The sequence below is a fragment of the Tiliqua scincoides genome, chromosome 1 (genome assembly GCF_035046505.1).
Source record: "Tiliqua scincoides isolate rTilSci1 chromosome 1, rTilSci1.hap2, whole genome shotgun sequence".
NCBI lineage: Eukaryota > Metazoa > Chordata > Lepidosauria > Squamata > Scincidae > Tiliqua > Tiliqua scincoides.
The window spans coordinates 230,360,162-230,386,944 of NC_089821.1; the positions used below are offsets into that span (position 1 = coordinate 230,360,162).

Consider the following 26,783-nt stretch of genomic DNA (forward strand, 5'->3'; position numbering starts at 1 on the left):
TGTACAAGCAAGAACATTTTTGCCTGATAAGATTTCAATAATGTTACTGGGCACATATATATTATATTTGATATGATAGGAGAATGATGAATGAAAAATGATATTAAGAGGTAAATTTAGAAGAGGAAATTGATTAGGAGATATGTAATGATTTATTAGTTTTAGTGATATATGAGAATGATATATGATTTCTTGCACCCTTTTTTGTGAGTGTAGTGAAGTGTGTTATGCTTTTTGTGTTATCTGTTATGTGTGTTTGTTTATATTTGTTTTTGGAAATATTTTTAAAAAATAATGTTACTGGGCACATGTCCCCTTTATCCACGGTTTCTGTATCCATGGGAGGCCATGGAATGGATCCCTTATGGATATGGGGTGCTGCCCGTACTACCTTTTAACTCTCTCTAGTCACAGTCTTGCCTTCTAAAGGCAAAGACCATAAAATGGGCTATATTTCATGGTCAGTAGGGTGTGAGGAGAGGTTAATTGAAGGCTATGAAACAGTTTGCCTTGCGCACCTACTCTTTCTCACAGAGCATCCAGTGACTAAGGCACAGTGCTGACTGTTGCTCGTTGGTGTGGCCGGAGAGTGAGGGACAAAGTCTGATCATGGGATGCCCCAGTGAGAGGAGTGGAGACACTCAAGCCTGTGTTATAGTGTGGTACTTTGTGCTTGCTTTGCCCTGGTAGATGCCATATTTTAAAGTACTGTAGTTTGTATTTGAGCTTGTATGCAATCACATGGATTATAAAAGAGAACAACTGAAATTTACAGAAATAAATTATGAAGAGGGCCCTGCTGTTTCAATATTTGTTGGACTCAGTTTTTTATTCCATGTCTCCTTTATGGTAGCCATATTGATTGTTCCAGGAAAGAAGCAAAAAACACCCTCAGATTGTCTCTGAGAATTATGTTGCATCATGTTTGCGTAACCGAAAGTCATTTTTGCACTATTTTAATAGCATCCCCCAAAGAGTTCATTGTATTTTCCTCTTCCTTCACATGGTAGACAGTATAATAGTGATTACCATACTGCAGTGTTTCCAAACTGTGGGTGATAGCCCACCAGTGGGTCGGGACCTGATTGTTGGTGGGCCTTGAATCTGAAAAGTTGATAGCTGATGAGGAAAATGTATTGAGCCCTATGGAAAACCCTATAGTGCAATTGAACAGCAGGTGTGTGCTTACTTGTGAATAGGTGAACATACCTTGGTCCACTTTGAAACGCAGGTCAAGAGGAACACAACGCCACCAAAATGGTCCTGAGCCAATGAGCACAGGCCCCCCCCCCAAATACTCAAGAAGGAACTCCCCCCCAAGCGGAGAAGGATAATGTTTTGAGCCATATGGAAAGTGAAACTGAGCCACATTTGCACATTTAATCATTAGGCAAATGTGCCTTGGCTCAGGCTTGAGCAGCTGGTAACATGAAACTTTTTTAAAAGTCTCATAAAGCTAGACGGGTCCTAACAGAGTGTCATTTTAAAAAGTGGGTCCGGATGCTAAAATGGTTGGAAACCACTGCCCTAGTGTAATAGTGATTACTCTATTATAGTATAGTAATATTACACTATAGTGCAGGGCTTTTCAAACTGGGGCATTGGGCAGTTTGGCAGGGCCCTGGCCCAGGCAGAAGGCCCTGGCCTCTTTTGCCTTAAGGGGCGGGGGTAGAGGGAGGCAGTGACGCCATCCCCAGGATTGCGTCACTAAGGGGGCTGCAGGGACTGGCATGTGTTCACCAGTCCCTGCAGCAGCCTCCCTGGGCGAGCATCTGCAGGGCTGCCCTAAGCTTAAGAAGTGAAAGCGCAGCTATCTTGCTCCGCTTCCGGTTTTGCAGAGGTGGGGCACGATTGCTGTGCTTTCACTTTTTAAGCTTTGGGGAGCCCTGCAGATGCTTGTGTAGGGCTCCCCTCTCTCCAGGGAGACTGCTGTAGGGACTGGTGAGTACATACCAGTCCCTGCAGCCCCCTTAGGGATGCGATCCTGGGGATTGTGTCGCTGCCTTCCCCCCACCCCTGCTGTCTCCCCCCTCCCTTGCAAGGACTTACTGTGGTCCTCAAACTCCCTGGGAGTTTGAGAACCCCAGCTATAGTGTAATAGTGATTACCCTAGTGTTCAATATATGTGTACACAAGCAAATGAAGCAAATTAGCCATAACATAGCATAGCTTCTATTGCAGTGTTTCTCAGACTGTGGGTTGGGACCCATAAGGTGGGTTGCAATCCAATTTCAGATGGGTCCCCATTCATTTCAATGCGCATTTTATTTTTCATTTATTAGACTTGATGCTACCATGGTATGTGACTGCATTTGGGGAAATGTTACAGATCTGTACTTTTAACAGGCTACTATGTATGTGCTTTTAACAGTGATAGTCAATGGGGTGACTTACTGTACTCCTGGGTATGTATGGATAGGATTGCAGCCTTTGGGAAGTTTGGGGAGTTTTTAAAAAAACAAGTCAGCAACTGCTTGGTGGAAAGTAGGAGGGTTCTTTATTTTAAATAAAAGTTTACAATAAGTATAGGTTTCAAAATTTAATTTAATTGATTTGATTTTGTTGTATGGGGTTGTTAAAAATTTTCCTGCTTGAAGATGTCACTTCTGACCTTGACATCACTTCCAAGTTAATGACATCACTTCTGGTAGGTGTCAATAGATTGTCATTCTAAGAAGTGGGTCCCAGTGAGAAAATGTTTGAGATCCACTGTTATATTGTATTGCTTTCAGCAAGCTTTTGACTCTGCACCAATTAGTTTAAGGAGCTCTAAAACGAAAAACTAATAACTGGTTTACTAAGATAATGTACACACAACAGAAAAACAGATTACTTCTTGATGCAAACTGTTTTGAAAGTGTTTTCTGGGCAGCTTAAATAGAAGCTATTAACAGCCCAATCCTAACTAATTTCCTATGTGGCAATGCAGTGGCACCAGTGTGGCTTCAGCTGCATCTGCAAGGGAATTTTGGCAGCTGGAGGACTCCTTGGGGTCCTGGGTAAAATCCGGCAGCTGCAGTGGGTCAGCTTGGACCTGCGCCAGTGATATCACTTGGGCAAGTCCAAATGGATCCATGTTGGCAGATCAGGCCTGGGAAGGCAAATAGGATACTGTGCACATCAGTGCTGCCAATCCCACCCGCTCCCCACCTTCTTCTGCCCTCCCTGCACCTCTGTGCCAGACATCCCTGGCTGGTGGACCTCCAGAAACATATTGGCATTGGGGGGAAGGCTCTAACCTAGTCTGGAAACTTCACTTAGTTTGAAGAACTTGGTGGCCCATGTGGTAGCTGGGGCTTGGCAGGTTGATTCTGGTGGACAACTGCTCCAGCAATTACAGTGACGGCCAGTTCACTTCCACGCCCAATTCACGGTGCTGGTTTTGACCTTTAAGGCCTTTTACAGTGTAGGACCAGAATACCCAAGAGACAGTCTTCTCATATGTTCCAGCCCACTCCCTATGATTGTCAGAGGGGCTCTCTTGCCATCCCCCATCAGAAGTGATGGGGTGGCAGGAAGGAATTAGGCCTTCTCAGCTGTGCCACCAGTTACAGGACTCACTTCCTTACAAATTACAAAGCATTCTGGCAGGGGAAAAAGCATTTTTAGTTGGATTGGCATTTGGATAGTGCTAGTCTCTGGTGGGTATTTTTGTATTGCATTGCGTTTTTTAAAAATGTTTTATGCATGCTTTTATTGCCACCCTTGTCAGCTGTATTTTGTTTATGATTTACTGCTGCTTTTATTTTTCTGTGCTGCTATATTTTACGTTCCTGTATTTTACTTCTTTATCTGTTGATGATGCTTTTATGACTTTTGTGCTGCTGCTTCTGACCTTTTTGCTGTTTTATTGCTGCATTGTTTTTATATTGATTGTTTTTTATTTAAGCTTCTTTGGGCAGTCCTACCTTAAGTGGGGAAAGGTAGGATCAAAATGTATTAAATAAACACATTTATTTTAGTGACTCAAACCAAAATTGGAATTAAAAATAGGGGTCTAAACCTCCCCCCCCCACGCTTTAATCTAGACCAGGGGTGCCCAAACCCCGGCCCTGGGGCCACTTGCGGCCCTCGAGGACAACCAATCCGGCCCTCAGGGGGCCCCCAGTCTCCAATGAGCCTCTGGCCCTCCGGAGACTTGCTGGAGCCCGCGGTGGCCTGATGCAACTGCTGTCAGAGTGACAGCCAACTGTTTGACCTCTCATGTGAGCTGTGGGACGAGGGCTTCCTCTGCTGCTTGCTGTTTCATGTCTGTGATGCAGCAGCAGTGAAGGAAAAGCTGGCCTTACTTTGTGCAAGGTCTTCTATAGGCCTTGAACTATTGTGAGACCTTCATTCATTCTTATAAGTTCCATCTCTAATATATTCATTTATGTAAATTTATTCAAATTTGAAATGTAAATTATTTCTTTTGCTTCCTGGCCCCCAACACAGTGTCAGAGAGATGATGTGGCCCTCCTGCCAAAAGATTTGGACACCCCTGTTCTAGACAGATGAAAATAAAGCTATCATTTACTTGCTACAGAGTCCTAGAACAGGGATTCGTAACTGGGAGTATGCATACCCCTTGGTGGTATAGGAACCAAATGATGGGGGTATGGGACTTGATCTCTGAACAATTTAATTTTTTTTTGTTAGATTAACTTTCACCATTATTAATACAGATTGAGGCGCTCTGTTCCTAGCTATCCATATTTAAAGTAAAATCAAGCTATTGACATCTTGTGAAGCCTAATAAGACTGTTGATGATTTTGACCGTCTGGTGAAAGGGGTATTGGGCAATCCATTGGGTATCTGTAATCGTAAAAATATTAAGAACCCTGTCCTGGAGGAAGACTGTTAGAAGTAGGAGAAACTACATGAATGGAGGAGCAAGGAACTCCTTAAAAGGAGAAAAGGAGCAGAGCAAGACAGGAGAAAGGAAGGTTTCCAAAGATCTACCAAAGATCTTATTCATATCTTCAGACTGAACAAGCTGAAAAAATCTAACAGCACAGAAGGCATCTCAATGAGAGCTGCCAGTGTGGAGTTCAAGTAGCATCGAGCAGATGAGAGACTTTATCTGCAAAATGCCTGGCAAACTGATCACAACAGCTCACACAGAGACATGGTCTACTTTACTGTAGGGACAGCGAATAATAAATTAATCCTCTTGATAATAATGAATAATCTCAGTGATCCTTGCAATAGCTGTATAAATTAGGCCAAAATTGTATTACACATAGGGGCCTGAGGCTGAGGGAATAGTGAAATGTTTAAGGCTGTACTGGCTTTGGTTTTGCACGATGTTGGGAGGTTGTGAAAGTCCTGGGGTTCTGCCTAGGGTTGGTGGGAGTCTGGATGAAAGCTAGTAGGTTGAGATTGAACCCAGAAAAACTCTGGGGTAGGTGGGGAGGAGGCAGGAGGGAGGTGTTCTGGAGTGGGGGGGAGGGTAAGCGGTGGGCGACCCTGAGGGCATGTGAGAAGCAGGTTGTCAGTTATGCCGGATCCCAAGCCGATCTGCTGTCCTCGGACTTGTGGTGCAAGTCTGAGGAGACCCATTGTAGTAGGGTGCCTTACCCAGAGGTAAGGGGAAAAGTTTCCCCTTATCTCTGGTTGAGCCACTTTGGGCACCTATCCTGCACTGGATACAGCACAAGTCTCTTGGCTTGCCTGTTCCAGCACAGGATAGGATTACACCCTTAGTGACTTCAAGACCGGACTACTGTAATATACTGTATGTGGGGTTAGCCTCAGTGGACAGTTCGGAAGCTGCAGTTAGTGCAGACTGTGACAGCCTGGGTAGTTACAGGGGCCAGACACTGATTGTGCTGGGGAACTGCTTCAGCAGCTACATTGACTCCCCATTAGTTTCTGATCCCAATTCAGAATGCTGGTACTGACTTTTAAGGCCCTTCATGATTTGGGTCCATCCCAAAACTTTTTTGTTTATACTCTTCCGCTGCAGTTTTTAATGCTTTCATCCCTTGAAACTAAAATGGGAATAAAAGTTGCTTCCCATGTAAATGCTGCTCATTTTAAATGTACTAGATTTGTCAGGAGGCTGTTGAAAAGTTCCTCTGCATGAATTTATCTCACTTGATGGTTATTACATTTAAACTCTTACTCCCATGTTTATCAGTGTAACTGTGTGCTTGTGTGGAGTTTCCATGTCAGTTACCACCAGTTACCATTTTAGCATAACAACACTGTGCATGGATGACAGAACCTGATGCTTACTGTAAATGTCTTTCAAACATTATGCCTTCCTGGTGCATAGGAGTACACCAAGTAGAAGTGTGTTTTTGGCAATCTCCATATGAAACATTTAGATTAACTCTTAAAGAGGAGTAACAGCAAATCCAGATTTCAAAGTTATGGTGAGATGTGGAAACACAACCTTGTGTTTCTGTTCTCCAAAGAATTCTTCATACATTACAAAACATCATGTGAAAAAGCATATTTTAAAATGTATTTATTTTTCAAAATGTATACCTAAACCAACTTCAAAGAGTTTCAGACTCTTAACTGCCCTAATTGGAATCAGTAAGCTTATTCTTGTTGATTATATCAGGTGAATAATGTAGTTAGTATCTGACAGTTTGACTTCACATTTCTGGTGCCAGTGAAAATATTAAAACAAGGCATCCCAAATGAAAATATAATGAATTGCAAGAATATTTCTCAAATGTAATCAAGATCCCATATATATTACAGTATTACTGTTTGTTGCCCAGTAAAACCAATTGGACACTAATTCATAATGACTTGGTGCAATATAGAATTTAAGGTAAAAAGTGGATAACATGAGATGCATCCATAATCTCCTTTTCTTTTTCTAGTACTGCTGAAGACCATGATTTGTGAAAGTCATAAAGATTACTAAATCAATAGTTACAGTTATGATTGCAGAGAAGTGCTCAGTCAATTTTTTTTTATTCAGTGATGTGATTCAGAAGGAGATACTTTGCTGATTTTGCAAAAGGTAGTGTTGTTAACTGAATATGTTGGTACTGTGTTGACAGTGTTGAAGCACTGAGGGAATCTTAATATGCTTATTTCAATATGGCAGCTCCAGAATAAGAGACACAGCTGAGATCGGTGTCAAGACTTGGAGATTTTGTGCAACATTAATGCACTTTACTTATATTACTTCTGCCCTGCTGTGTATTGCTGTTCCTGATCAAAATGATAGTAATGATTTTCTGCTTCAGACGCGTCTTGAGGTTTGACAGGGCTAGTGATTCAAGGCACAGACACAAGATTTAATGTATGTGATTGCTTTAAAGCCAGACTCTCTAAGATCTTGTTCTTTTTTAAATGAAATTTTCATTTCTGTCTTAATGCATTAAAATTAATGTAAAAATATTTACCATTATCAATTAAATTATAGTATAAGATGCTTTGGGATGGAATCTTTTGCAGAGCGCTAATGCTTGCAGTCTCCGTGCAGTCTAGAGGTATTATAAACAGATTGATCAATCTTATCCTGGACTGTCCCAGAGTGTGTAGTAGTGCTGACACAGGGCCCAATCCTATCCAACTTTCCAGTGCCAGTGCAGTTGCAATGCAGCCCCAAGGTAAGGGAACAAATGGAAAGTTGGATACAATTTGTACGGGGTACAAGCCATGATGTGTATGTGCAACCTCCTGATTTTAGAAATGGGCTATGTCAGAATGCCAGATGCAAGGGAGGGCACCAGGATGAGGTCTCTTGTTATCTGGTGTGCTCCCTGGGGCATTTGGTGGGCTGCTGTGAGAAGGCCTAGTCCAGGAAGCTGGACTAGATGGGCCTATGGCCTGATCCAGTGGAGCTGTTCTTATGTTCTTATGATTTGGCCCACAGCCTCCACTGCATCCTGTGGTCTAGCCATGGACCAGGCAGCGGTGGAGAGGTAAGTAAAGAAATTTTATACTTATCAACTTCACCACTCCCTGGTCCCCAAAGTACTCAGACCTATGCCTGGTACTCGACTCAGTGCCAGCTTTTTTTCAGGTGTAAAGCTGAGTAGGTTCAAGGGGTTGTGTTGGGACTGGGCTGGGGGCATAGTATTTTGGTACTGCCAAGATCCTCCCACAGACCACCCTCACCATTACCCTAGCCTGGCCCAAGCTCTGCCCTAATTCTCTTCTTCCTTGGTTTGCTCCCACTGCCACCTTACTTACACCAGCATGACATCTGGCAGTCATTGTCACACATGGGGCCTCTGGCCATTTGTGCTATTGGCCCAGGAGTGCATTGCAGTGGTACACCTTTTACAGTGCTGCAGCAGTGTTAATGGCAGTGGACCAGGAGTTCTACCGCCGTAAATAGCCCATAGGATTGGGCTATAGAATTAGTATTTTGGCACTATTTATGGAAGCCTAAAATTGGTATGTATTTTGTACAGTTTGGTTTAAAATTAAAATGATATTGCCAACTAAAAGGATATTTCAACTAGTTCTTATGTTTTCCTGTTAGGTTATTCAGTTTTACTTGTGCACCATGATAATAGTTTCACTGCATAGGAGTGCTGAAGGTTGCAGTAGTAGAGTATAAAATCCTGATGCAGCATGACTTGCAACAGAAGAAAGCATACTAAGTAATTATCCGCAGACTATGCAGTGCTTTGTATTATAGGTCTTAGATGTCCCATGGGTGTGGTTTAGATGCAGTTGCACTACATCATGGTTTCCATGTTTTACTGTTGCCTGCAGAGATCATGCAGTGTGAATGTTTTTGTTTTTTATGAAACTGAGGAGAATGGTTAAGCAGCGCAAAAGATATTTGGAGGTAACTGTAGGGGGAGCACAGCACAGATGAATATCAAATCAAATAGATCTAATCAGTATTTGTGCACACTGTGGACACTGTAAATCTACCTCCTAATTTTTTTTTAATCACCCTTTATGTTGCTATTCACATACTATTTTTTCATAATGAAGCACTCAAGGTAGCTTACAATAACATTAAATAAAAACTTAATACAATGAAAGATAATTCCAATAAAACAAAAGCAATAGGTTAGAAAGCTACAGAGAAATAATCTAGCAACACATTACGAAAGGCCAAACATTTGCTGAAATTTTTTAAAAATCCATCTTTATAGCACAGTGACAGGCACACAATGTGGAGTGGTATGGAACACTAGAGAACTTGAAATTGTGCCCAGAAACAGGGGGAACCAAGGCAGCTCTTGTAGCAAGGGAGCTGTGTAATCCCTGTATCCTGTTCGCATCATCAGTCTGGCTACTGCATTCTGAATCAGCTGCAGTTTCCAAATACTTTTCAATGACATCTCCACATGAAGTGCATTGCAATAATCTAACAGTCCAATTCTCTAGTTCCGCCCCTTCCGCCCACGCAGTGACACTAAAATGGCTATTGCTGTATCCTGTGAGGGTTTGTGTGTGTTCTGTCATTGAATCCCCCCTCCCCCCCGATAAGTCTCTGCAGCATGGAGGAGTCTACTTGAACCTGTGCTAGTAAAATTACTGAGAGTGGTCCATGTGGACCTGGGTTGTAGGATCGGATTCAGGAAGGAGGTTAGGAATCCGTGCAGCAGCTCCTGCCACTGCTGAATCCACCCACTTCTTTGAGCTGATCTGCCTACCCCGCTGCTCCTGTGGCTAAACTGAGGGGCCAGTTCTTCCCAGCACTGATGCAGCTGTGCCCACAGGGCGTGCGCTGCATCCTGCAGTGGGGGGGGCAGTCATGGAGAGCTTCTCCTTCTCCTTGGGGTTGCGTTGCCACCGGAAAGTTGGATAGAATTGGGCCCTGAGTTGCTATTTGTTTACACTGTAAAGTTGTTTAACAGTTCAATGCTGGAAGATGTTGTGGGGGGGAAAAATCTAAGCAGGAAATGCAGAGGTATATCACTTAAGCATCTCTAGATCATAATTTGTGTTTTGTAATGAATGGCATTATAAAAATATTTCTTCTGATGTGAAGATCAGCTAGAACAGGCCTGTACCATGTGTGACCCATTGCACTAATCACAGCTCTAGACTCGTATAGGAGGGGCTTATCCTGCTAACTGGGCAAAAAGATACTTTTTTTGAATGTTGCTCCTCTTTTGTAGGGAGAGAATAACTTTCCCTATTCACCCCAGCACAGTGTATTTTCTAGTGGCTATTTGCTGGTTTTTCTCCTATCTTTAGATTGTGAGCCCTTTTGGGATAGGGAGACAATTAGTCATCCACCAATTAACTACAGGGATCAGGACCACTATTCCCGTCATCAAGTGGCGCTTGATGCTATCTGAACCCTCTGCAGGGAAGGGAATGCTCTGCTCCCTCCCCTCCAGAGGGTTGTCTGAGCCTCCCAGAGGCAGTGCAGGTCTGAGCGCTGCCTCTGCAAGGCTCATACCGAGGGAAATTGTGGCTCTCATGCAATTTCTGGTTTCACGGAGGAAGCCAGAAGCCAGAAATTTGTGAGAGGCGCAATTTCCCTCAGTCTGAGGGCTGGAGTGTGCACCCCAGACGACCATGTGACCACACATAGTCATTGCATATGCAATCCCGGCGTTAGCCGGTAGGTTGCTAAGGGGCGCACACCTGTATATATTTTTTGTAGGCTTGTGAACTCTTTTGTTGAAAGTGGTAATTAATATTAATAATAATAAAACAACTTTCTGGGTTGCTATCTGTCTGGAACGGCAAAAATTTTGTGTTATCCAGAAACTGGCAGGTCACAGTTCACGCTTGGGGGTATATATTTGAACTGGTGGGTCACATGTAGGTCTGAATTGTAATTTGTTCCTCTTAAGAACTAGGAAGAAAAGCAGGTACAGGTTGAGTCTTGGTATCCACGTGGGTTTTGTTCCCAGAACCCCACATGGATGCTAAAAATCGTGTTGAAAGAAATCCATTTAAAAAACAATGTCCCTTTACCTAGTGATTTAAAAATAGCCTTGCTTGCCTTTGTAATGCATGACAGAGGCAGACAATCAAACAATCGACCAGTCTTTCTCTAGAAAGGCTTCACTCTGAGGCAGTGACCCCTCCCTTCACAGGTGCCCAGTACAGGGAAAGAATGCAGAGGGGGTCACTTCCACTTTGCATTCTTTCATGTGCTCAGGGGGAAGGGAGGGGTTATGTGCCTTGGAGTGAAGCTGTTCTAAGTGCCTGGAGAGAGAGAGATTGATTGAAGACTGTCTGCTGCTGTTACAATGGTAAGTGAGGCTGTTGTTAAAGGAGATTTTCCCATTAATTTAAAGGGCCCTTCTCATTGCCTTGAGATAAAACCATGAGTAAAAAAATGGGTGGATAATTAGGTTATACCTGTACTGCTTTGTGGTTTCTTGGTTCTTCTTAACTTTCCAATTTGAAGACAAGTTCACCAAGATTTTATTTGCTTGGTTCTCTAGGTACAATGTTGTTGTTCTGAAGTAACATTCCTCTAGTCTAAATAGTTGTTTGTGCTGCTCTGATGCATAGTATTTGTATTGTATTTGTGTTGTAATGTATTTGTGTTGTAATGCCCTTCCAAAGAAACAGCTGAGAAACAAATAATAAAACTTTTGCGCTTAGCTGATGCAGTTTCAGTAATTTAGATGAGATTGAATCTAAATGTCATGCAAACCATGTATGGAATCTGATACACAAGCAGTGGCAGATTTTCATGTAGTTTTGATTCTAGTAAACCGAATTTCATGTAAGCAATGGTTAGAAATTCAAAGAACCATCCCTGGCTGCCATAGGTTTGACTAGGGCAAATGAAAAACAATATTTTATTTCTTTTAAAATTGGTAGTCGTACTGTGTATGTAAATCCAAATCTCACAGTGATAGAGCTTTATGTCTAGTATGATGAAATATGTATTTTCATGGATACATTTAGTAAGGTTCAGAATAAATTGGATGGACAGGAAGATCAAATGCGAATGCATGAAATTCTAAGAGCTGCTGTTAGGGTTATGTAACTTGAGCATATTCATGCTCTCATTTCTATTTTCTAAATTTTAGATGATCCCAAATATGGATTTTCTGTTTTACTTGTAGCAAATTATGTTCTGTCTTTTAGCTATTGCTGTTGAGTTTTATTTTCAGTCAGCTGTGCCTGACTGATTTGGTCATCTGATGACTGATGACTGACTGTCATCAAAATAATAAAAATATTAAGCTGCCAGTTATAATTGTGTCAGGTTGCAATGAAAACCTATAAAGCATTGATTTTCAAGCTTTATCATCTCACAGCATACTGACAATGCTTTAAAATTGTCAAGGCACACCATCAGTTTTTTGGCAACTGACAAGGCATACCATACTGCTTGTGGGAGTCTCACATCCCCCATTGGTTTTGCTAATAAATGACCCAACCCCAAAGTCCTGCAGCACACCTGTGTACCAATTGCAGCACACCAATGTGGTTTAAAATGGCTGCTATAAAGGTTTTTAGGTGTTGGGAGCAGAGATGAATTTCCTAATCTAGTGGCCATAATCTAATGGCAGGAGAAAAAGTACAGAAACATCAATAATAGTATTGTGGCATATCTAAATTCTGGGCTTCATTTGTAAAATAGGTAACCCTAAAACTTGTTTCAGCATACAGAATTCTGTGGACCCATAGAATAGTCATCTTGCCTGACCCAATTCTTTGCTGAAATTTAGGGCACCTTCATTATATACGCCATTTGCTAGGACTCCAGTAGAATGAACTACTATGGTGGGTTTGGATTTGGAGCATGGGGAACTCTCTTCAAAGTGCTATCTATGCCGACTGCCTCCAAATGGAGAACAATTTGGTTGCACATCTTGCTGTATGGAAAAACCTTCCTGCCTCTGTGCTAACACAAACTCAAATGGAAACAGGAGACTTCTCCATGGGGTAGAACAGTGTAGGCAACAGACTCATCTTGGGGAGCAACTCAATGTAACTGCTGAGATTTAAAAAACTTTTGAATTATTGTGAACATTTTTATTATGTCATAGTACATATGGTTTGAGGGTTTTTTTCCCCTTTAGGGAGAAATGTATACCTGAATGTATAGTTGTAATTATTCTCCATGGATCAAACGCTTGGTGAAATAAAAATTGCCCTTACATTCCTTTTTCCTTTCATGCTTGAATTCGGCTTTGTATTTGGAAATGTATTCCAAGCATCTGTTGCTATAACTCTGTTTATTCTTTGTCTCTTTCCATTGATAGGATGATGAAGTGGTTCTGCAATGCACTGCTACTGTTAACAAAGAACAACAGAAATTGTGCCTTGCCGCAGAAGGGTTTGGCAACAGGCTCTGCTTCTTGGAATCCACTTCAAACTCCAAGGTATCATAAACTGTCTTTTGGTAATGCTATTTTAAATGTTACTGACTTGCACGGTCAGTGAAGTGTATGTATTAGACTTGGTCACAATAACTCTCAAACACCTTCTCAACACACCAGGGCTTAATTTTGCTACTTAATTTTGCTCTTGGTGCAAAGTAAATAAATAAATGGAAAGTGAATGGAGACACTGAAGATGGCAATGGAAAGCATCCACCAGGGAGACTTCCTCACTTGTATGTTCGACAGAGGCTTATCGTCGTGTCTCTGTTCAGGCTTGCTGAGGAAGGCACTGTCAGTATGAGGCAATGCCATAGGGACTCTCATCTGCCCCCTGGGCATTCACCAAGCTGATGGTGGCACTCATGATGCATTTGAGAGACCAAGAGCCCTGCTTTGACCATTTCTTTTTTAGATTGTCTTCATGTGATTAAGAGAGCAGGGACCTTAAGGTGACCCTGCAAACTCTACAAGATCACAGCTTTCCAGTCAGTCGCAACAAAAAGCACCCTCTTTCCTACTAAAGAGGTCTATAGAGGTTCCACTTAGGGATCTGTAGATACATTAGCAGGGCCCTGTGTTCCAAAAGTCACATGGGAAAATATAGCTTCCCTGGTGCATTCAGTTCTCAAGGCACCCAAGACAGACCTAATAAATCGTAGTTTTAAACTTGCTTATATGCCTGTAAAGCTTGTATAATAAAGGTTGTTAAGACTGATATCTCATGTTCCCTGTGTCTCATAGGCCATTTTCAAGTAAGGCCCCTTACAATGGGGCTTTTCTTTCCTGGCAACTAGAAATCCTCTTGCAGAAACGCATTCCAATATGACCATTTATCACAGTTAAGTCGTCCCTCCATTAGTGAATTTCACCAATTGTCTCCAAAGGTGTAACACTTTGAGAGCTGTGGGAAATGTCAGACACCTGGGATGCCAGTCTGACAGGAGAGAGCTTATTTACTGTCAGCTGTGACTCGGCCCATGTGGTCAGAGTCAGAGAGGAAATACGTAATCACTTAGATGGTGCTTCAGGCAGCCTGTCTAGCTTTGGGTTCAAAACTCATCCTGCTTCAACACATAATGGTCCACATGGACAATATAACAGCAAAGGCCCACTTCAACAGGCAGCAATGTATCTACTCAAATTCTGTCGTAGAGGAGACATGGCTTTTTTCTCTGGTTACAGCAGAATTTTTTGTCTGTCACCATAGAACACATCAGTGGGTGAGTTCAATTCAAAGGCAGACTGATGGCCACAAATTCCAATCCAGTGCAAATTTCCCTGTGCCAATGCAGCCCGGTCTACCTGCCCCAATCCTCATCATCCCTTGCCCTGTTCTGTCCCTCTCCACCCACCCCTACCCCAGTGCTGCCCAGTGGGGGCTTACTGTGTCCTGCACAAACAGCTCCGTGTGCTGCAGCAGACCTTCCTACCAGCATGCCAGATTGCTATGCTGTCACAAAGTGACACTTGTTCTGATGGCTAGCACTGGTGTAGCAAATGCTGTTGTTGGAATCAAACTGTTGGGATCAGTTGTTGGAATCAAACTGGAGTGCAATGCTGCTTTCTTATCTCGTAATCTCAGCTAATTTTTGCAAACCCAGTCTTTCTGAAGTAAATAAGAGGAGCAAGCAAGGATATTGTCTGTCCACTGAGAAGAATTATCATAGAAAATCCAGTGTTTCTTTCTGCCCACTTAAATGTGCAAAAGTGCTTAGAGATGGATGCCTTCATTGATGTATATAGAGTTCTGTTCCAAATGTTAATAAGTTAGTTTTTATAGCAAATATTTTTTTAAAAATGAAATGTATATGGATTTTGTGTGAAGACCATGCAGATAGTTGTAGGTTTGTTATCTCATTGATGGATGTGTATAAAAAAGGCATACATGGAATTAATTTGTCATCTGGGACAGTTAAATTAATCTTGCCAAGATACTTACGGTTGACAGGGAGGTTAAATAAAGAATAATTTGTTCAACGATACTCTGTCCACATAATATGTTATTCGTTGCATCTTAACAACTAGTTAGCTGTCATTGCAAGCCAGGTGCAAACGATATACAGGTGTACCCTGGTATCTGCGGGGATTTGGAATCTCCTTGGACTGGTGAAAATGTGGATACTGGGGAAGTTCCTCCCCCCACTCTGCAGAGGCAACCTCCAGATGCTCTTCTGAGCCCTGCAGAGGCCAGGAGTGTCCGCCTGCAGCCTCTGCATGGCTCATAATGGCTGTTGCGACTGAGAAACGTCACTTCCAGTTTTTTTTGGCGTTATGGGGCCTGGGGGAGTTCCAGAGGCATAAAAGACATTAACGGTTTTATGAAAAAACTGGAAGTGTTGTTTTTATGGTACAATCTAGTGTAGGTAATGAAAAAATTAATAGATCCTCTGAGACCTGAATTATGAGATCAGAAATAAAGGCTGGATTGCAGAATGAGAATATGTTTGCCCCCAAAATAACTCAACAGAAACAATATACTACTACAGGTGAGTCCTTCTTTGTTTAACTCAGTAGGGAATTAGCTCCAGTTCACTGAACACTACTTTTGAAACTCACAGAACTTCTAGAAGAAGTTTATGATATTAAATGGGGGGAGGGGTCTCTTATTCAAAGGAAAAATGTCAAACATTCCTGTGGCATTACCTCTTTGGATTCTGCCAGAATAAGTAATTGAGTTTAATAATGGCTGCAAAATGTTTAAAAGTTCTGTCCATTTGTCCTGGTTAAATTATGCAAACAGCTCCTGTTATCTATGGCCTGTTTGGTATTTTTCTTATACTTTTTTTGAATAAAGTTTTGGTGAGAGCCAGAAATATATGCACATCTTGAGTGCAAGAGGATTAGAGTTGAGGTCAGTCAAATTTTCTTCCTATAAGTGTCCTCAGCATAACTTTAATTAAATATATTCTCTCGGATAGTGCAAACTAATGCTTTATTTTCAGTGGGTCATCATATTGAATGCATTATTCATCATAATAAAAAATTAATTGGAATATTAATGATTCATTACAATAGCAATGATCCTGTTAAATTCACTTTGTAACTGAATCATTTTTAACAATTAGAATGTGTCCAGCTATAAGTAACATCAATATTCTGTGAGGAGAAATGTCTTTAACAAATTATAATTGAACAGCAAACATATCTACAGTACTTTAAATAGAGTTCACTGAGTTTTTTATGAAAGAAGTTCATAGAATTTTAGTGAAACCATTATTATATGATTTACTGCTTCTCTTATTAGCTTTGTAAAAGCAAAACAAAAGCAAATTCTTTTCAGAGAATTAAAGAATCCTAAAGTGCATATGGTACACTCTAGTGTAGGAAATGAACAATTAACAGATCTTATGAGATCTGAATAATGAGATAAGAAATAAAAACCAGAATGCAGAATGGGAGTATTTTGCCTACATTGTCCAGTTCCCTCTAGTATGTGTAATTTCAGGAGAGACACTTCTGCAGCTATTATTTTGGTAATAATTGTAGATATCAAGCAGGTTATTAACTGAGCCACCTAATAAACATATCTAATTTGCTACCTCATTAATATTCAATAGGGAGAAATAGGTGATAATTTTCACCATGTTTACTTTGAAGTAGCAGTTCTGGAGGGCTGGACTAGCCTGTTCTGGTCTAGCCTGGACGCCTTTAAAAGGGGATTAGACAAGTTTCTGGAGGAAAAATCCATTACAGGGTACAAGCCATGATGTGTATGCGCAACCTCCTGATTTTAGAAATGGGCTATGTATCAGAGTGCCAGATGCAAGGGAGGGCACCAGGATGAGGTCTCTTGTTATCTGTTGTGCTCCCTGGGGCATTTGGTGGGCCGCTGTGAGATACAGGAAGCTGGACTAGATGGGCCTATGGCCTGATCCAGAGGGGCTGTTCTTATGTTAGGGCTGATTTAAGGAATAAAATGACATGCATCATAGGGCTTACCCTGGCTCTTCTGCACATAATTTTTCTTGTTTAAAGCTGAAATGTTCCTCATGTGAAACAGGACAGACGGGAGAAAGACTTGTGGATCAGTTTGCCCCAAAGAACTAGTGGTAAGGTTGATAGGTAAAATGGTTACTGTTATACTTGGGCACAAGAAATGTTTCTAAGATGAGAAAAGGCTTAGGAATTGTACAAGTACATAGACTTGTGCATAGTACAGGAACCATGCTAAGGAGATTCCAGAGAGTAGTCAAAACATGCAAACATGGCAGGGTACAGTAGATGCATGACTAAAAAATTTGGAGTAATCCAATTAAAAACAGGGAACAAGCTCCTTGTGCATTGGGCCAACGTTCCATTGACATCAGGCTACTACACTGTAAATGCTTGGCTATGTTGAGACTTCCATTCATACTATGTCACAGTGGTGTTGCCTGGGCTCTAATTTCTTCCTCTCTCTTGTGTTGGATGAGCTTTAGATAAAGTGGTCAGCTATATTCCTTCTAAGGGGTCTGCGCTGGTGCATGGATCCCTGCTTTTTTGGTGCATGGCGTGGATGCTTGGCAATGACATGACACATCATAACTGAACTTCCATGTTGCTGAACTCCTTGCTGTGCTGAGCTTGGCTAGGAGCTGCATGGCTACTTGGCCATACAGTTTAAAGGTAACACTGGCGGTCAGCTTGCCCATGTTAACCTGTTGTTGCTGTACCGCCAGTGAGGTTTCAGTATAGGATTGGACCATAAATGCTGTTCTCATGCTTCTTCCCTAAGTCCATTATTATCCCTATATTCAACTATCCCTCCTAATTTCTAATTCTGATTTCACAACCTGTTTGACCTCAATTCTAATCCCAGACTTGCTCATTCTTCTAACCAGTGAGCCTATTCTTCCCCCTCCTCCCAATCCGCCATGAATTACCACAGGTTAATAGTGGTATTTTTCTAATTTTCTTATTCCTAACCCATACTGTAGTTGTCTTGTGCTGCTAAAGGGACAGTGGCTTTCACAATTAGAGGCCACAATCCTAATTGGAGTCTGGTTAGTGTCTTTTGAAAAATGTCATTTATACAGGAACTTTATCATGTTTGTACAACACTTCTTTTTTTTTTTCCTGGCATAAGCTGTGTTTAGTAACAGCTGAAGTGTGCCTTTATATCATTTTATAGCATATTACGGTACGACTCCCTGTGACTGAATTCAAATAGTATGAAAAGCAAAATGCATAACTTGGCATGTATACGAGTCAGTTTGTTGTTGCTTAAAAGAAAGTACCTTTTCCTCCCGAGGACCCTGTGATTACACATATAATTGAATTGCTTGGTTCTCTTGCATCTAAAAGACCTGTAGCAACAAGAATTGGCTTGCTGTATTATTATTTTAAAACATTTCCTTATACATTTTTTCACTCATTTTGAAAGAGAAAATATTTCAGAAGAATTGTGTAAACCCTCCCCGTCCCCGCCCCCCATTTTTCTGTTTCAGGACTGGGGTAGAGCTGGAGTTTATGTGGGGAGAATGACAGCAACCTTTTTTGTTATTTTCTTTTTCTGGGCCTTCTCATTTCTGTGTGAATGCCACAAATAGGTCTGTGAAGAAAATTAGTTCTGAGTAATAGTGTTGATTTTTCCTTGTCACTCCCTGTGCAGGAAGAAAACATTGGTTCAGTTCACGTGATATTTCTATGCTTAGTAGTCTACCACAGTCATGGTACTTCTACCCAGTAAATAAGTTGTTTGAATGTGACCTCAAGTGGTGAGAGTTGGTATTTGCCATGTCAAAGCAACTGGATACCTCATGGTTAAATATGACCTGGATTTACCATATCTTTACTACATATCCAACAATATTGCATGAGTCAGGCTTTATACTTGTGTTCAGCTTTTTCCTGTATTTAAAAAAAAGATGCAAACAATCACAACTGTATTCCAAGTTCAACATTTTCAAGTTAGAAAAGATATTTCTGAGAATAAACATTGACAAGTATAAAAGTTTTTTCAGGAAAGTTACAGTACTACAGTACTACATATTGGTATCAAGGAAGTTTTGGATTAAGCATAATTTGTTTATATCATAATGACGGTAGTGCATTTATATAGTACTTCAAGCTTACATAGTATTCTACAATTCTTATTTCATCCTCATAACAATGGAATTAGGAAAGTGATTATTAGTCTTAGGGATGGCCCAATCCAGGAGGCAGTAAATCTGGAGGCAGATTTAATCTGTTGTCCAACTAAGGGTGCAGTCCTAGCCCCTTATGTCAGTGCTCTAAAGCACTGGCATAGCGGCGCCAATGTTGCATCCTGCAGTTGGGTGTCACTCCCGGAGGCCTCCTCAAAGTAAGGGAATGTTTGTTCCCTTACCTCAGAGCTGCATTGCCCTTATGTCAGTGCTGGAAAGCACTGACCTAAGGTGTTAGGATTGTGCCCTAAGAGAAAGTAAAGTGGTTTGCTCACCTAGAGAGAATGCTTGGAATTCTATACTGTAAGGCATATTTTAAGAGAGGAGAAGGGCAAAGAGTGCAGACCCAGAAGATGATGGAGAGACAACATCAAAGATATAGGGTGCAATCCTAACCAACTTTCCAGCACTGGCATAGCTGTGCCAGTGGGGCATGTGTTGCATCCTGCCGTTGGGGGGCAGTCATGGAGGCCTCCTCAAGGTAAGGCAATGTTTGTCCCCTTACCTCGCAATTGCATTGCCCTTATGTCAGTGCTGGAAAGTTGGTTAGGATTGCGGCCATATTGCAACAACATCAGATAGCATTGGAAGAGACTGCTAGAAGTGCAAGAACCAGAACTTTGTATCTCCTTCAGTACTCGAAGCGGTAAAAGAGTAAGTAAAGACGACAAAGAAGAAGAACTAAGAGATTAGTATCAGAAGAACACATTGCTCTGGAAGGAGTAGAATAGAAAATTAAAGAAGGAAGATGAACCTGGGCAATAAAATACAAACATTTAAAGAAGTTGAATTTTTAAAGTATGTGCAGTATGAGAAAGGAAGCCAGTGCACAGGAGAAGGAAGAGGGGGAACATGATCATATTTACTGGCAAGAGAGCTGATCTAAGCTGCAGAGTGCAGAATAAATACCAGTAATCACGAATGTGATAGACATGACTTAGGAAGGACCTGAATCTGCAGTGAAAAAGAAAGGCATCAAAATCACCCCCACATTCCTACCATACAGAGTAGACAAAAGTAGAAAATCATTGATAAGTCAAGAAGATGAAGGGCAACAGTAAACACAGGGAGGAAGTTAGTTCAGGTTGGAGAAGGGGTCGGATTTGGCAGCAGTGTCAGCTACCAAATCCAAACCACTTTCCTGGACCTAATTCTGTGGCCCAGGTCCACAGGGAGCTGCTCCAGGAGTTTCACTGGTTCAGGTCTGAGTAGACCCCTTCGTGCCTTAGAGGCTTACCCCAGGTAAGGGAACAAATATTCCTTTACCCAGACGAGACCTTCATGACTGCCCCCTTCGTGCAGGATGCAGCACAAGCCATTTTGGTATGTGTGTGGAGGGGAAGTATGGGCTGTTAGTGTGAGAAGTTCCTTCTCACTGCAGGCACACCACTGGAGTTGACCACCTTAGTATTAAGCAGTAAACAAGACCATAACTCCTTCAGGCTGTGGTGTACACATGTAATTACAGCCTCCTTAAACTTCTTTGGTTTACTCAATTGAACTCAATGGTTCATTTGGATTGTTTATCATGTAGCTAATTGAGGCTTCTTCTGTACTCAGTGCAATGATCCTTCACAGGTTTTATGCACTCAGTATTACAAACAAAATCAGTCAACATTTGGAAACATTTTGCCCATAGTTGAGAAAACATTTATTTACTAGAAACTTTGATTTTGAACCTATGAAGACAAGATTTAAATTAAATTTATTATAAGAATAATGATGTCTGTTTACTTGAGATAATGAGAATATCTTACTCAAATCTCATTTGGAGGGACTGTTGTAGTCAGTGATAAATTGAGATGACAGTGATGGATTGGATGATAACCAGATGCTGAAGGTTGTTCAGAGTTGTATGCTGCTGACCATAAAATGAACTTGAGTTGTCAACATGAGCAAGTTTTACATTGGGAGCCCATCACATGAATTATGATTTGGAAGATAGTGTGGGTATGTCTGGATGCAACAGTGAAGGGGTTCTAAGAATCCTTTGATGTAAACAATTGTTAATTAACCTCTTATGAACCAATGCTGGCCTGTAGAAAACTACCAGTTGACTTCCTTTTTATCCTATCACATCAAAGGAATACTGTTATAACACTTACTATTTAAGATGCACCTTGATGTATGCATAGATTGTAAGACAACCCCCCCCCCCAGCTAATCCTGAGTGCTCATCTTGTCACTAATTTTATATTTTATAAGTTCCTGCTCTGAGAGCCACAAATTGAGAGCAGCTGCCCAGGATGGCTCACTTCTGTGACACCTCACTCTTCTGTGACACTCACTTCTGTGACTCCTGGTGATGTCACACCTGAAGTATGACACCTGAAGAATGATGGCTGAAGAAGGATGGCTCACTTCTGTGACACCTGGTGATGTCATTGCCAGGTTTCATCATTCAAGGAGATGCTGTCAGCTACTCAGTTGGTAGCTGTCTTGATTAGGCAGGGCTGGACAGATAATTTCCTGAGTCTTAAAAGAGGCTCAGGAAAAGGTTTTATAGAGGAGTCTGGGAATGTAGTCAAGGAACAGAGAGAAAGAAGGGAGAGAGGGAAGGAGGCCACAGGAGGAGTTGGAGTATCTCAAGAGCGAAGAGTGGAGATCAGGAAAAGACTGCAGGACTGTGTTCATTTTTCAGCTTCTAGCACTAGAGGCGCTAGAGAGCGTGTTTCCTCCTCCTTGCATGCTAGGGTCGCATTTATTTTTTACTTTGTAGCATGCTCGCTGTGCTAGCTATTTTTCGTACAAGCTCTGTGCTAGAAAATATGGCTGCCTCCATGAATAATGTTATCCCATTGCTCTGTTCCGAGGAAACTGGACACAGCCATCTTGAATGGCAAATAGGGGAAGCAGTGTAGGAGGGGCTTTTGAATATGGACTAAAGGAGCCATTTATTTTCGAGTGTTTAAAAGCATTAAACAAAAGTTAATAACTTAAGGTAATTTTAATAATTATAGATGTGTGCAACCTAACGACGGGGATAAGTTCTCTGATCCCTGTTCTGTGATTAGGTTATTAAGCAAACATTCAGCCGAATCTATTGCCTTTGTTGTGTAAACAGACACTCTTTGCCAGATACTAACTGGCTGCACAGGCTGCTGGAGATAGATTGCCTCTTCTTTGCATTAAGAGCCTCTTTATTGTGTAAACAGACACTCTGCTGCAGGCTATCAGAGACCTGACTGCCCATTAAGAGCCTCTTTGTTGTGCTTTGACCACTGTTGTATATGCGATCCATTGTTAAGCGAACAGTTGCTAAGTGGCACATGCCTGTATAAAGGAATGATTAAAGTTGCAAAAACACCCTGAAGTAGAATTGACGCCATTTTCCTTCCATTGCTATCGCGTGAATCACGTTTCTAGCATGCTAGAGGCATACTAATTTCACTTCCGGCCTACTTCACTATTTTCTAGCCAAAAAGTGAACGCGGCCCAGGTAAGCAGGGAAAAGGTGATTGGAATCTAGAGTAAATTGACAGAAAGAGGGGAAGAAAAGACTAAAAAGGTGGAAGGAAACCCTGAAGAACCAGACAAAAGGGAGGACAAAGAAAGTTTCCATGCTTGTGCTATCATTCTGTTAGCCTTAGATCTTGGTACCCTCTCTCTCGCATGCACGAACTCGTGTGCATGAACACACAGTTTCTATGCTGTGCTTAAAAAATGTACCCAGTTAAGTACAGCTCTGCAAATTGGCTACATTATTGAAATATATATACATATCATTTTGCATATATTCTGCATTAGTGGAGAAGGGCAAAAACCTATATTGTACATGATACTGAAGTCCTGCCACCCTGAATACTGGAAATCTTGCTGAGTTCTCTCAGGGTACACAGGTTTCATCAAGTGTTGGCCAAATGTTTTCAGTCCTACCTTGCTATAAGTTAGAATCATAATGCAGCTTCCTTAAAATTTTCATTTGCTTAACCTCCATACCTCAAATTTCAGTGACAATTAGAATTGTATCAAATAACAATGTATTTCTATAGATTTTTTTCTGGAGGGTATGTTAATATGTTTGTACCACTGACTTCGTGTTAATGAAGATGTATGTTAATAAGATGTACCATTGACTTCACGTATCCTAAGGTGTAATAAAAAGGTATATAAAAGTAAGCACCAACAGTCAACAGTAGTTGTTTCAAACTGACAAGATATGTCCCCAAAGATTGGTCCCAGTTAGTCATCTAGCAACTGCATTCTGAACTCGATGACAAGGCAACCACATGTTACAATAGTCTTATATAGAAGTTTATGAAGGTGTGGATACTTATAGCCATGCTACCTCAACAAGAAGAGGTCACAGGCGGGATTATGATGTACATTTAGGTTTTAAGCTATAATAATTGAGTCTGAAGGTGAAAATTATTATAGTGTACATATGGCCAATGCACATTTTTGCCAGAGTGAGGGCCCTTCACAGTTAATGATTCTGTACAAGTAAAATGTCCTCACAAATCATTCAAAAATAGGGCTAGCTTTGAATTTCACTCAGGCAGGACACAATTTGTATGGAGACAAGCAATTTCCAAAAGAAACAATTGTTTTCATACTAGTAAAACCAAGAGAAAGAGGGGAGTTGGAACAAGGAAAACAAACACCTTCCTTATAAGGAAAGGCTACAGCATTGGGGCCTCTTCAGCCTAGAAAAGAGACGCCTGAGGGGGGACATGATTGAGACATACAAAATTATGCATGGGAAGGATAAAGTGGATAGAGAGATGCTCCTTACACTCTCACATAACACCAGAACCGGAGACATCTACTAAAATTAAGTGTTGGGAGCGTTAGGTCAGACTAAAGAAAATATTTCTTTACTCAGCGTGTGGTCGGTCTGTGGAACTCCTTGCCGCAGGATGTGGTGACGGCATCTGGCCTGGATGCCTTTAAAAGGGAATTGGACAAGTTTTTGGAGGAAAAATCCATTATGGGTTACAAGCCATGATGTGTATGTGCAACCTCCTGATTTTAGAAATGGGCTATGTCAGAATGCCAATGCAAGGGAGGGCACCAGGATGCAGGTCTCTTGTTATGTGGTGTGCTCCCTGGGGCATTTGGTGGGCCGCTGTGAGATTATTATTATTTATTATTATTATTATTTTATTAATTTATACCCCGCCTTTTTGCCCAACGGGCACACAATACAGGAAGCTGGACTAGATGGGCCTATGGTCTGATCCAGTGGGGCTGTTCTTATGTTCTTATGTTCTAAGAGATTTGGGTGTGGAGAGAAAACTCATATATTAAATAAAAAACGAAGGAATGCAAACAGTTCTGTTCTGTATCTTTAGTATTTTGTAGTAAATGGTAACTTTTTATGCCAGGTTTAGGTTAATCCACAGTGTCTTCTCTATTTCCTTTTACATCATGAATATTTGACTAGTAAGAAGATGTGATTTTATCTATAAAATACCTGTAAATATCAAATGGTTTTGAAGTAGAAAAAGGCGAAGAACATAAAAGTTCTCTTATCAAAAGAGTTCCATGTTCCTGCTGCTAGCATGAGCAATGACTTGCAGAGCCTAGTTAGCACTTGAAATTGATCACTAAATTCCCACTTCTTGGGTTCTCTGAACTATGAGTGGGTGGACAGAAATTCCTCTCCTTGTTTGGTATAACAGAAGGAAATCTGCCAGGTTCCTTTCAGAACATGGTTTTAATCAAGATAAATAAGCTTCCTTCCTCTCATCAGGAATATGTTTATCAGTCTGATTTTCTCACTCACCCGGAGGAAGGCCATTCTGAATAACAAAAGAATGTAATGTGTGTAGAATTTCTTTCACTCCAAGTATATTGTCTGGTACAGTATTTGCATATTTCTAATAACCATCTGTTGGTTATGAAGAGATTCAATGTAACAAAAATGGTATGGCAAACGCCACTAAAACATATGGAGTATGAAACGTATTGTACCGGAGAGGATTGTATATCAATTCTGTCTTCAAAAACTTGATGGTTGCATGGGTGGATCCAGAGGGGGGTCGTGGGTGCATGCCCCCCCAAACAGTTGCACCAGTGGGGAGCAAAATTGGGAACCAAGGTAATGCCCACCTAGCAGGGCTTTGGTGGTTGACGGAACCGAGTTGGAATGAGAGCCCAGGTCTACCCAGCAGGCAGATCTGGGCTCCATGTTCAGGTGGGAGCCTGGGTCTACCCTTCTGGTTGACCTGAGCTCTGGAGTTAAGGGAGTGTTTATGGTCCCCCACCCCCAACACAAACAATAGATCCACGCTTGAATGGTTGATATATATTTTGAATCATGTTAATTGCCTGAGTCTCAGGGAATGAAGCAAAATACAGTAAAATGAAGGTTTTGCATAAGTTTTTGCGCTGCTTGAACATTTACTATTTTATTCCTCCCTAATTCTATGCCACATGACACTTCCTCTGTCTTGTGCAAGGTGATTTATTGCTAACCAGTTTTGTCTCCTTTTCCTACATCTGAAAATGTTCCTACTACCATTCTGCATATGCTCCAACAGTCTGTACAGTTGTCTTCCCCTAAACTTTGTTATAGATAAATAACTGTCCCAGGAAAGTTCTACATTTTACTGCTTTTCAATTTGAGGAGGGGGTTGCTTGTGCACGGGTTGACAAATTTGCCTTTGCCACAAACCTTGCCTCTCTTCTGAGGGGGTTAGGTAGGATCTTAGATGTCATGTCTAGCTGTTGTTCTGGGGTGGGGCCCTTATCTCTGACCAGATAGAGTGGGTTGTAAGTGAGAAGTGATTGGTCTGACAAGAGTAAACTTGTGAGATTCCTTGCAACCTTTTGCAATCAGCCCAATCCAAGTGCTATGAGACTAGCCTTGGTCTCCCTGTAATTCATCCAGCAGTATGTAGCTGTGTCACAAATCGCCAACAGAAGGAAAAGGTTGTCAGGTGGCAGATAGGGCACTGATTAGGTTGTCTTTTCCATGACAAAGGTTTAAGAGGGCTTTTCTGCTTCTGGATTCTGGTCTTGCAGCATACTGGTATTCTGCTTTAGTTAATTATAAAAGTTTAATTTCTTAATATAGTGCATATATGTGTTTGACTTCATTATAGCTTGTGGCTTGGCTCGCCTGATTTGTCATGTGTGCTGTATGTACTTTATCTGTTTTTCCTTGTTTTTAAATGCCTTTACATTTGTATTCTGAATTGTGGTGGACTTACATTTGTCCACCAGGCCCTTCCTGTGGGATTTAAGAAGTAGCCGCTGCCCACAAATGGATCACCCCTGTTTTCGTCTGTGAAATGTTGGGAAGTACGATTCTGCCCCCCCCCGCCTACATTGGCCTCTGTATTCAGCAAGCTTCTTCCTTCTTGATTTAAATACCTTACAGACACTGCCAGTAGTTTGTTTAATAAAACCTTTAGCCACCCTAGTTTAGGTCACTGGCATCTCTGCTGCCATTTCACTCTTTTTCACCCTTTTGCCACTGTAGAT

General features: G+C 41.4%; 1 protein-coding gene across 9 annotated transcripts in view; it reads left to right on the forward strand.

Annotated features, from left to right (window-relative positions):
* The window catches only part of RYR2 (ryanodine receptor 2), a 383,349-nt gene that overhangs the window by 82,121 nt on the left and 274,445 nt on the right, over positions 1-26,783 (forward strand). For all 9 annotated transcript variants that reach the window (XM_066617218.1, XM_066617226.1, XM_066617235.1 and 6 more), the window contains exon 2: positions 13,108-13,227. In XM_066617218.1, coding sequence (XP_066473315.1) covers positions 13,108-13,227 — 120 coding nt within the window. The remainder of the gene's footprint in view (positions 1-13,107; positions 13,228-26,783) is intronic.